This window comes from Pan troglodytes, chromosome 15 (assembly GCF_028858775.2).
Source record: "Pan troglodytes isolate AG18354 chromosome 15, NHGRI_mPanTro3-v2.0_pri, whole genome shotgun sequence".
Taxonomy (NCBI): Eukaryota; Metazoa; Chordata; class Mammalia; order Primates; family Hominidae; genus Pan; species Pan troglodytes.
Window position 1 is genome coordinate 104,430,875 of NC_072413.2, and position 12,006 is coordinate 104,442,880.

Below are 12,006 nucleotides of genomic sequence, written 5' to 3' on the forward strand. Positions count from 1 at the left end.
CCCGTTTCCTCCCTCTAGGACGCGCACTCACTCTGACTTTCTTCTTTACCGAGCAGACCGTCTCCTGTTACAGGAGTTTTCGGGGCCGCCTGGCTGGAGAGTTCCCTATTCCCAGCACGGCCGCGGCTGCCACGGGGCAGCTCCTACGAGCCGCTTCGCCACTATCCCAGGTCGGCCCCAGACTTCGCGGGGAGCGCCCAGTCCACGCTGAGAGACCCGCGCCTCCCACGTCACTCCCCGCACCGGCCCCTCCTGGAACCGCCTCTTTCACGCCCTTTCACACACGTCCCCTCCCCAGTTCCCCTTCGTGACCGGCCTGGCCTCTCTCCTGTGTCGCGTCGGTCGCGGTGTTTGCTTTACCCGAACGAGCGACCCCCTCTCGCCGCCGCAGCCTCCCTGGGTCGGACTGAGAAACCTTAGAAAATATAGCCATTAAAATAGAAAAACACTTTAGAAAAACATTCTAGAAAAGCACTTTAGGAAAACAAGTCAGAAAAACATTTACCAGATGAACAGTACCCCACCCGGGTGTGTCAACAGATGGACAGGAGTCCGGGTCCGGGTGTGGCTATCAAGGACACCAGATGTCCAGGGTAGTGTCCCCTACATTCCCAGAACCAAAGTAGAAAAACACCTCCAGGAAATACCCCTTCCCGCCTGTGAGCCCCCTGACCAACCAGTGTGGGACAGCTGGCTCAGGCCATAGTTGGAAACCAATCAGCTGCTTCCAAACCTCGCGCCTTGAACCTTTTCAAATGTGTGAACCAATCAACTTATTGTACCCACCCTGTTTAAATTTGTAACCTCCCCCTGTGTGACTTTGTGGTTTTTGCCTCTATAAGCAGCGTGCAACAGCCGTTCAAGGTCTCTCGGCCTCTTGTGCTGGGGACCCTAGCGCGCTAGCAATAAAAAGTTTCTCTTTGCTGTGACCTCCGTGTCGAGTAGTCTCTCGCGGCGGCCCCTCTCGAACTTAGAATCTTGAGCAAAGTTCCAACAGGACTAGACGCGCCCCCCGGGAGGTGATCAGGGGTCCTCGTGGGACGGGTCCCGCCTTGGGCCCCAAAAGCTGACCGCGCTTCATTAGCGCTGCTTCTGGGATCATCCCGCAGCCCTTTCCGGGTTCCTTTGCGCTGTCAGGGGAGGGGCGCCGGGGACCGGGAGAGCCGGTCTCCCCTCCGGGCTGAAGTTCGCTCCCCGAGGCCGCCCTGGGGTCACAGATCGCCGCAACCAGGAGCCCCAGACCCTCGGGCAAAGGAGACAGCCAATCTGTCCTCTCCCATCCTCCTGGCTGCTGGCTCGCAAGAAATGTTGCGGAACATCAGGAGGGCAAGGGACACCTCGGGGCATAGCAGGAGGGTCTTCACTGAATGCACTCTGTCCCAAGGGACTCAACGTCCAAAAAACTGGGCCCCGAACAAAGACAAGGTTTTGCTTATACACCTCCTCCTATGTGGCACGAACGCGAAGGTACAGAGGCAAGACAAAGGCTGTGAATCAAACAAAGCCAGGCCTACAACTCAGGTTTAGCATCCTCCTTCCCATGCAGCCCAGATGGTCATTATCTGCTTAGTTCAAAGGAGTCTCACAAAGACTCATCCTGCCACCCCCACCATGGCATGTAGCTGGCTACAAGCCAGACCTGCTCAGGCTATACTGCTTAGATGAAGAAGCAGAAACCTACAATCATTAACTACAGGAAAAACAGAAACTCCTAAAACGTACAGAGCAAGAGGCAAGGTATAGTTTACATAGCAGAGGGGATGAGATTGGACAGGGAAGTTCACTTACACTAAAGGAGAAATAGGAAAACTTACCTCTTTTCATCCTTATGTTGAGGGAGTGCTGGGAGAGTCTTCAGAGCCCATTCCTCTGAGCTCCCGCCCTTAGATAACGTTATTGAAACTTTGCGTGTTACTGCCTTTGACATGAGTCAGCCTAACACAGGCAGCTTGTTTCTTTCTCTTTTTTAATTTATATTTTCTTTCTTTAATTTTTTCTTTTTTCTCGCGTCAACATTAGGTTGACAACTTGTGCTCTTTCCGGCTTTTTCACGTAGGCAGTAGGCACTATAAACTTTCCTCTTACCACTGCTTTTGCTGTATTCTTGAGGTTTCAATAACTTGTTACCATTTAATTAAGATAATTTTTAAATTTTCATCTTATGCCATTGTTAACCCAGATATTACTCAGGAGCAGATTTCTTAATTTCTATGTATTTGTTCAGTTGTAAAGGTTTCTTTGAGAGTTCATTTTTAGTTTTATTCTCCTGTGGTCTGAGAAGATACTTGATATGATTTCATTGTTTTAAAAATTCATTGAGACTTGTTTTGTGACCTATTATATGTTCTATCTTGTAGAATGTTGCATGTACTGATTACAAGAATGTTTATTCTGCAGATCTTGGACAGAATGTTCTGTACACATCTGCTACATCCATTTGTTTCAGTGAGTTATTTAAGTGCATTTTTTCTCTGTTGACTTTCAGTCTCGAAGATCTGTCTAGTGCTGTTATGATTGTATTAAAGTCTCCCACTCTGATTGTTTTGCTCTCATTTTTTTAAATCTCTAATAGTACTTGTTTTATGAATCTAGTTCCTCTGGTGTTTGGTGCCTATAAATTTAGAATTGTAGTATTTTCTTATTGAATTGATCCTTTTGTAATTGTATAGTGACCATCTATGTATTTTTTTTACTGTTGTTGCTTTGAAGTCCATTTTGTCTGATATCAAAATAGCTACTCCTGCTCACTCTTGGTTTCCATTTTTGTGAAATACCTTCTTCCAACCTTTTACCTTGAGTTTATGTAAATCTTTGTGTGTTAGGGGAATCTTTTAAAGACATCAGATATTTCCATTGTGATTTTTTAATCTATTCTGCCATTGTGTATCTTGTATATGGAGCATTTAGGCCATTTACATTCAATGTGAATATTTAGATATGAGTTACTGTTCTCTTTGCCATGTTAATTCTTACCTATATTTTTTTCACTATGTTATTGTTTTATAGGCCTGTGAGTTTCAAGCTCTTAAGAGGTTCCCTTTATGTGCTTATTGAGCTTTTGTTTCAAGGTTTACAACTCCTTTCAGCATTTCTTGTACTGCTGGTTTGGTAGTGACGAATTCCCTGAGCACTGGTGATTCTGAAAATGACTTTACTTCTTTTTCATTTATCAAACAGTTTGGCAGGATACAAAATTCTTGATTGAAAGTTGTTCTGTTTAAGGAATTTGAAGATAAAAGCTTAATCCATCTGGCTGGTGAAGTTTCTGCCGAGAAGTCTGCCATTAGTCTGATGGGTTTTTTGTTTTGTTTCGTATTGCTGCTCTTAGAATTATTTCCTTCATGTTGACTTTCGGTAGCCTGATGACTACAAGCTTGGTGAAGGCGGTTTTGCAATACATTTCCCAGGAGTTCTTTGAACTTCTTGGATTTGGATATCTAGGTCTCTAGGCAGGCCAGGAATGTATTTCTCAATTTTTCTCTCAAATAAGTTTTCCAAACATATTACTTTTTTTCTTCTTCAGGAATACCAATTAGGCTGAGGTTTGGTCATTTTACATAATCCCATATTTCCTGGAGACTGTGTTTACTTCTTTTGGTTCTTTCTAAATTTATTTTTCTCTGATTTGATTATTTCAAAAATACTCTAGTCTTTTTTACTTCTTCTTTTTTCTTCTTATTTCTACTTTATTATTCTTCTTTTTTCATCTAATTTTTTTATTTCAACTTTTTATTTTGTACTTTTTCTAGTCTCTTGTTATATTTTTTCTTCTACTTTTTTCCTGTCTATTTTTAAAACTTTCCATGGCATTTTATAATTCCCTTACTATTTCCCTGCATTTTGTCTTTTATTTTCAGAAGTTCTGATTGGTTTCTCTTTATGATATCTATCTATCTCTAAAAATTTGCATTTATATTCTGAACTGCTTTTATACATTCGTTTATGATGATATTCACCTTCTTATTATATCTTCTTGAGTAGCTTAATAATCAACATTCTGAATTTCTTATCTGGTATTTTAAAGACTTCATTTTGGTTAAATTTTATTGCTGGAGACCTAGTGTGACCTTTTTGGGATGTTATAGCACCGTGTTTTGTCATATTACTTGAGTTATTTTTCTCATTTCCTCTTATTTTGGTAGACTACTTCTTCTAATTATTATTGAAATTATGTTTAACTGTTTCTTTTGTTTGTTTTTAAATTTATTTTTTCCCTTAAGAATGAGACTTTAATGGTTGTAATTAATTACAGCCTAATTTGGTTTTTGGTCCTTAGAGGGGTGAAGACTCTGTAAGAGTTCCGTGGTTATGGAGAATCTTTGTATGATGGCTTTCCTATGTGTTGATTGCAGTAGAAATCTGCTCAGTCTGTGAGCAAGTTCACTGTCTTCTATGGGGTTAGAATGGTTGAGGTCTATTAAACCTTAGTTCATTCCTCTGTGGCATGCACGTATTTATTTATTTTCCCCCAGTGATTTATTTGCTAGTTTGATGGTTCAGGCCTCAGACCAGTAGGGGGCTTGTCCCTGGATAGAAACCAGCTGTGGCTAAATCAGGTGGTAAATGAAGTCCCAGCCTTGACAGAGTTGGCTGGAGGAGCTTTTAGTGAGTCACACTGAGGTCTTATCTGGGGGAAGGGTTGGAGCCACCTCAGCTGTCTTGCCAGGTCTGTAGGAAAGTTATGCACCTCTAAGACACTCCCGTATCCCAGGATTCCAGCTATTCAGATCAGACAGGCATGTCTTTTTCTCTGTACAAATGTTGAAGTGTTAAATACAGAGGAATTGTGACTCCGTGTCTGGCCAAAACCTGAATCTGGAGAGTGCTCTTTCTGGGGGATGCAGTCAACATGATGTGTTCCAGACATGCTGTCTATAGTTGCACCCGTACTGAGCTCTTATGGGAGAGACCCCAAGTGTGCCTGCAGTGGTGTACAAGGGGGAAAGACTTCCTCTTCTTCAAGTTTTTCACGTGCACCAGGGATATCTGACTGTTGAGACAGAGCTGAAGACTTTCTCTGCTGAGCTCAGCACTGTAACTGCCTCTACTAAAAGAAGTTTCCCACCAATGGAGGGATCTGATTGATCTTCAAGGCCTGCCATCCAGATTCTCCTGTCCCACAGGGTGTTCCCTCAATGTGGTGCACTCCCTTCCCCTAGGAGCAGGAGAACCTGGGAGCCATACTACTGTGAGTGTTGTTGCTTCTCTAGGTCTAGCCGCCCACTGAAGTTGACACACTTCAGGCTGGTGTTGGGGAATGTATGTGAGGGATCCGGTGGTGTGATGTGTCCTCAATTTTTCAGCAGTGAGCAGTGAACCAGGTGTGATGGAAGCGGCAGGGGAGTGATGGAGACTGAAATTCCTTAGATATTGATAGCCTTTGTGTACTGGCTTTCTTGAATGCTGGTTATAGCCGTAATGAACTGGTCACATGGACAGACTCAGGACCTCCTGGTCATCCAGAGTGGTGCAGGCACTGGTCATAGCTGAGATCACACAGTCATTTTCTCCTTTCTGGGTGCAGTGATAGTCTACCAGGAGATACTGTGATGGACTGTTTATTGGCCTCCTGCTTCAAGGTGGTGCTTTCAAAAGAGCACCAGCTACAGTATTAACAGTGGGGTTTTTGCTTGGCTTATGTTGCCCAGGAATAGGGGCTACTGCGGATTCTCAGGCAGTGGGTGTGGCCATGTATCTCCCAAAAGATGCCGTCCTTTGTGTTAAGCTGCCAGGGCAGATGGCTGCATAAAGCAAGGTGGGGGCTGGGCCAGGTAGGTTTCTGCTCAGAGTATCCTTGTGCAGGGCAAGCAGCAGCCTCTCTGGGTATGGGAGACATAGATAATGGTGAATTCTATTGTTAATCTGCTGTTTAATTTTGTTTGTCATCTCATCACTCTTGAGAGTTTTTGAAACTATGATAATCAGGGATATTGGCCTGTAATTTTATTTACTTGTAGTGTCTTTTCCTTGCTTTGGAAATAGGGCCTTCTAAAATAAGCTTGGATATATTTCTTTCTCTTTATTTTGTTGGAAATTTGAGTAGAGATTCTGGGTTTTTTTAAATTTTTGATAAAATTCAGTAGTGAAGCCATGAAGTTCTTGACTTTTCTTTGATTTGAGACGTTGGAAAAATCACTGACTCGATCTCTTTACTCATTGGTCTGTTCAGATTTTTTTTTAATTGGAGTCTCACTCTGTTGCTCAGTCTGGAGTGCAGTGGCTCGATTTTGGCTTTCTGCAACCTCTGCCTCCCAGGTTCAAGTCATTCTCCTACCTCAGCCTCCCGAGTAGCCAGGACTATGGGACTGCGGGTGAACACCACCATACCCAGCTAATCTGTGTATTTTTAGTAGAGACGGGGTTTTGCCATGTTGTCCAGGCTGATCTTGAACTCCTAACCTGGGGTGATCCACCCGCATCGGCCTCCCAAAGTGCTGAGAATACACATATGAGCAACCACGCCCAGCCCAGATTTTTTATTTCTTGGTGGTTCAGTTTTTATAGGTTGTATGTCTTTAAAAATTTGTCTATTTATTTTAATTTATTCTTAACCAAACAGGTTCTAAAATATTTGCAAGATTACTCACAGGAAATCTATTTATGACAGAAGTCTTTGTTATATCAAAATATTTACGAATTGGCACAAAGATGAATTATTCAGTGCATATTGTTAAAAGGAAAACAACAACAAAAACAAGATAACTTATTAATGGTACAAAAAAGGGTTAAATGATTTTGGAAAAGTAAGTAGAAAATAAAAGAAGGAGGGAGTAAGAGCGGACAGGAGGGAGGAAGGCAAGCAAGCAATGATGAACTGTGTAAAATTTTCACTAATTAAAATACTGTCATATTGGAGAGGTGCCTGTTAGGCAGCCTTTTGATGCTAACCATGTAATATACACCATGAACAACCTTGTAGAACACACAAGAGCCCCGTCAGAGAACTGGATGGGTCAGGTCTCCCATCCAGTTGCCTTAGGGGTTAGGAACCCTCCCATGTTGTTCTCTGGTTTTTGCTCCTGAGGACACAAACAGCCAGTGTTTCCTCCCCGGATGAATAGAGAGGCCCCTGGGGAGGGTGTGTCTGGCAGCTCACTCTGCACCTGCACCGCGGAAGGTTTTAGATGGTCCCTCTCACACAATAATACACGGCGGCGTCCGAGGCCTTCAGGCTGCTCCACTGCAGGTAGGCGGTGCTGATGGAGCTGTCGGCTGAGATGGTGACGTGGCCTTGGAAGGATGGGCTGTATCTGGTATCAGAGTTCCCAGGATAGATGCTCCCCATCCACTCCAGTTCTTTCCCGGGCATCTGGCGCACCCAGTGGATCCAGTAGCTGGTAAAGCTGTATCCAGAAGTCTTACAGGAGATCCTTAGAGACTCCCCGGGTCTTTTCACCTCTGCTGCAGACTGCAACAGCTGCACCTCGGCAAAGACACCTGTGTGGGAGACACAAAATTTGCATCAGGGGCTCCCTTCTGCCCATTCTTCTCTGTGACCTCAAACCCTGGGCAGAACTGACCTTGGAGAACAGCCAGGATGAGGGAAAGGATGACGGTTGACCCCATCCTGGAGGAGGACAGAAAAGAAAGCACTGAGATCCCAGCTGGGTGGTGAAGGAGACTCACTGTGGAGGAGAGCCCTGGGTTTAAGTGGGGAGGCCCCCACTTGAATTTGCATAGTTGCCGCCCTGGCCTGAAGGGAAGAGTCTACAAGGTTTATAACCCAGAACCGCAACTGCAGAAAAAAGGCTGGCCTGAGCCTCTTGGGAGAGGCTGAATAAGGTCTTAATAATGTCTTACAACCCCCTCTTGTCCCTCTCCGCACTCTTGTCCATGGTCCTACAAGACCCAAACCAGGGCCTCCCTTCTTCCTACCCTTCTCTGTGACCCTGTGAAGGTGATAAATCTAGATGAAATCACGTGTGTTTTAAAAAATGAGAAATAGAACCAGGAAATGCTATGAAGACAAAATTCAAATGCACATATGCCTGATAATAAGAACTACAAAAAAAAAACACCTACTTTCTACTTGCTGGCAATTTCCCATGAGTGCCATTATGGTCTGGGCACCCAGCAAAGGCAGGACCACCCTAGGGCTTCAACAGTCCTCAACTTGATTAACTTGCCAGACCTTCACCCATGCCAAATCACACATTTTTTTCTGGTCATTTTGTCTTCTACATTTCTACAGTCTGCCAATTCAACATAAATAGGGAATATTTGTTTAGGTCTCTGAATTGCTGATGGAACTGAAGGGATTGCCATTGCTGCACCCAACTCCTGGTAGTTCTAAGTCCTTTGTGTCAACCCCAGCACCTTCTTGTTTAGTTCTTTCATTTTTTAACATTCATTTTATGATATCCACATTGCTTGGAGGAGGCCCTTAACTATCCCCTGTGTCTGCCCCATTTTCTTGTGAACCACTCTCATTTCCTTATCATCTAAAAGATTCAAATGAAAAGCCAAGGCAATACAAACTACACAGTTTCTAAAATATTTGCCAGATTGCTCACAGGAGTTGTACCTGGGGTGCAGAAGCAAAAGGACTTCTCTTTATCACAGCACAGGCCATGACCTAGGTAAGGTGCATGCGAAGCAATGTCCAGCAGCATCAACAGAAACACACAGCAGCAGGACCTGGATAAGGTGCATGCTAAGCAATGACCGTCGGTATCAACATAAACACATAGCACTATGGCTTCCATATGCAGCATTGGGCTCCTCATCTGGAGAGCCCACTTTGCATTTTAAAGAGAGAAATGGCAGTCTCATTCTCAGGGTAGAGAAACTTTACATGATCGGGATCCAGTGCTTGAGGAAAGCTGTCCCATCAGAAGCATCCTACTTGAGGTTGGGATCAGCTAGAGCCATCTGTGATTTGTCTATTGTGAGCTGTGGGTCCAGCATCCTCCCAAACATGCTCCTCCCTTCTGCAGCACATGAAGCCAAAGAGAATCTGCTACATCAGTCAGTCTCCTAGTCCATTGGCTAATGTCGTTCACGATCTGATGATATCTATTAATGATATCATTCATATCACAAAATGATGCCACTTTCCACACTATCCTCCCTGTTCTAGTTGTCAAGTGGATTCCCCTCCCCAGCCCAAACCCTGGGCTACCATCTGTGTAGCTCTTGTGTGTTGTGTGTTGTTTCTGGACACCTGTACCCTTTGGCGGTGAATGGGAGTCTAGCAGCCTTGGCTCACAGGGCACACTGCAGGGCTGGATGTGCATCTTTTTACTATTATTTTAGCTATCACAGATATGAGTTGCATATTCAGGTTGTTCTTCATTATTTTTACTTGTTCTTGTTCAGGGAACAACTCCTAGGGAGCTGTGTCTGTCGTTTCTAAATTCCATGGATTACTTTCACTTCCTGCTCCTTATTGGAGTGCAAACATCATCTCATGCCATGTGATTCTTTAGCCATCCAGGCACTGAATGTCTTTTATCCTACACTTTCTCATCCTTTGATATTATAAATGCTATAGACATGTGTCAGTAGTCAGGGTCTTTCTAGCAATTTACACCTCTGATGTAATTGTGTTGAGTGTCCCAAGACCATCCTCAGGCCCCATAATCAGTAGAAATAAAGGACTCAAGACAAGCTGTTATTCTCATGGGTGCAGCTTTATTATAGCAAAAGAATATGAATTAAAATGAGCAAAGGAACCAGTGGGAAGGCCCTGAGAATCCAGGCACAAGCTCCCAGGTGTTCTTTCCCTGAGGAGTCTCTTGTCCCCAATTCTCCCAGCAGTGATGCATGACAATACGTGTGAAGCATTGTCCACCAGGGAAGCTCACCTGAGTGCTGGTGCCCAGTGCTGTTTATTGGGGCTCATCACAGATGTGTGTGGCACCTGCATAACTGACCTCCAGTGCTCAGACGCCAGCCCCTTCAGCAATAATAGGCATTCCCCATAAGTCATTATGGAAACAGCTAGCATAGAGTGTACCCAGGCTACGCACACAGAGACAGAGACACACAAGCAAAAACACATTTCAACTAATAATAATAATCATAATACTAAGAATAAAAAGAATAAAAAGGAATGTTTTGGAAGTCATTGGAATGGTTATGACCTTGATGGTGATGATAACTTTGCATACTTAACTCAATGAATTAAGTATGTTAAATAATGTATAGTCTTATAGATGTAATCCTTACCTTAATAAAATGGTTTAAAAATATTTCCAGGAGGAGTATGCCAAAAAAGCAGATATCATCTCCCAGGAGCTGAATATGGACGTGGCTTGAGAAAGCACTTTTTCAGTAATCTTCAGGGTTTGCACAACACAAGCCTGCTCAGTAAACACTTTCCTGTACAGAAGTCCAGGTGAGGTGGAAACAGGCTGTTGGAATAAAAGGCAAGATGCAGAAGAAAAGAGAGAGGAAGTGGTGGACAAGATATGAACCCATGTAGGGTCAGTGTGGATGGGAAGCGCTGCTGAGAGCCTGTGGATGGACAAGAATGTGGACCAGGGACAGCAGGAAAACAAGGCAAGGGGGGTTCTTCCTCAGGCAAACAAGATGTTTCACGGAGGCTGTGATCAGGGGCCATGCACAGGCACAGGTGGGTGCCATGGAGTAGGGGAGCCACTGGGGTATAGACCCAAGACAGAGCATAAGAAATTCAGACATTCCCAAGGCAGCAGGCACAGAAATAATGACTGACAAGCCTCTATCTTGGGCTCCCATCCATATATCAAAGATAAAGTTAACTGATTTTTCCACCTGGGAAGAAATGACTGAATCTCTGAGTGAGGAAGGACATGAGTGGTGCTGCCAGGGGAAGCAATGCTGGACCTGCCAGCAACCCTCCTCCCCTCACACTGCCCTGCATGTCCTCCCATCCCCAAAGCATGGAGGTTCTCATCCTTGTCCAGTGGTGGGAGCCACAGTCAGTTCCTAGAACCCTCAGGGGGCTTCCTGACATGATCAGCTGAGTCTAACAAAAACATGGCATTTACGATCAAATTCTCTATCTACATGTCACCAATGTGTTTATGAGGCTTTAGAGTAAATGAAATAAGTAAGTGAAAAATAGACTTTACAAGCAATAGAAAAATCAACAAACCTAAGAGTTTTTTCTTAAAAAAGGACAAATTCTTAGCTAGATTAAGAGAAGAAGAAAGAATCCTTTAATAACTAAAATCAAAAATAATTCAGAAAACGTAAGAATTGATAAAACTGAAATTTAGAAGCAATTAGAGATGATTCCTCTGACATTGTTCAAAGTTGTCTCAATCCTTCAGGTAGTAACGGCATTTCTTGTCTCAGAACCCAAGAAGAGTCCTGAAACACACAATTACTTGTTTGAATTATCTTTATCACTCTCTGATAAAATACTCACACATAATAATCTAGCTGCATGAAGATAAAAAATAACTAGTTTGAAATTAGAACAAGTCCCAAGTAAATCAAATTTAGCATGTGGTTCATAATGTGATAGACAGTAGACATGGCTGAATACTAAGAATGTGTTCACATCTGTTTTGTGTCAAGATCAGGAAAATATTTTGTATATTATTTAGGTAAGAGCCCCATTGAGAGCACTGATTTAAGATTATATATTGGTGGGTAATACCTCAATAATAAAAGTAGAGGTTATTAACCTTTAATTTGTATTACTAGTACAAACTTTCATTCAGGATATATCCTTCTATGTGTTATGAAATCAACTCAGAAGGCAGAAAACATTGCACTTATTAAAGCTTTTTAATAAATTAAAATTATAATTAAGTATATATGTTTCTAGATGGTGTACAACTTAGGAATATTTTTAACAGAGAGGGTTCTTATGTCTCCTGGAGATCCTATCAAAATGGACAAGGGAAGAAACTCCCAGATGAATTTCTACCTACTAGAGAACTGATTAATATAATTTTTTGAGTTACTGTTTTTTATTATACTTTAAGTTATGGGATACATGTGCAGAATGTACAGGTTTGTTACTTAGGTATATATGTGCCATGGTGGTTTGCTGCACTCATCAACCCATCA

General features: G+C 43.0%; 1 gene segment (V, D, J or C); it reads right to left on the reverse strand.

Moving 5' to 3' along the window:
- Positions 1 to 6,512: 6,512 nt before the first annotated feature.
- On the reverse strand, positions 6,513 to 7,646 carry LOC101058558 (immunoglobulin heavy variable 5-51-like). The segment is given in 2 exon segments: positions 6,513 to 7,437; positions 7,521 to 7,646. Coding segments are annotated over 2 exon segments (363 nt in total).
- Between the last annotated feature and the right edge of the window lie 4,360 nt (positions 7,647 to 12,006).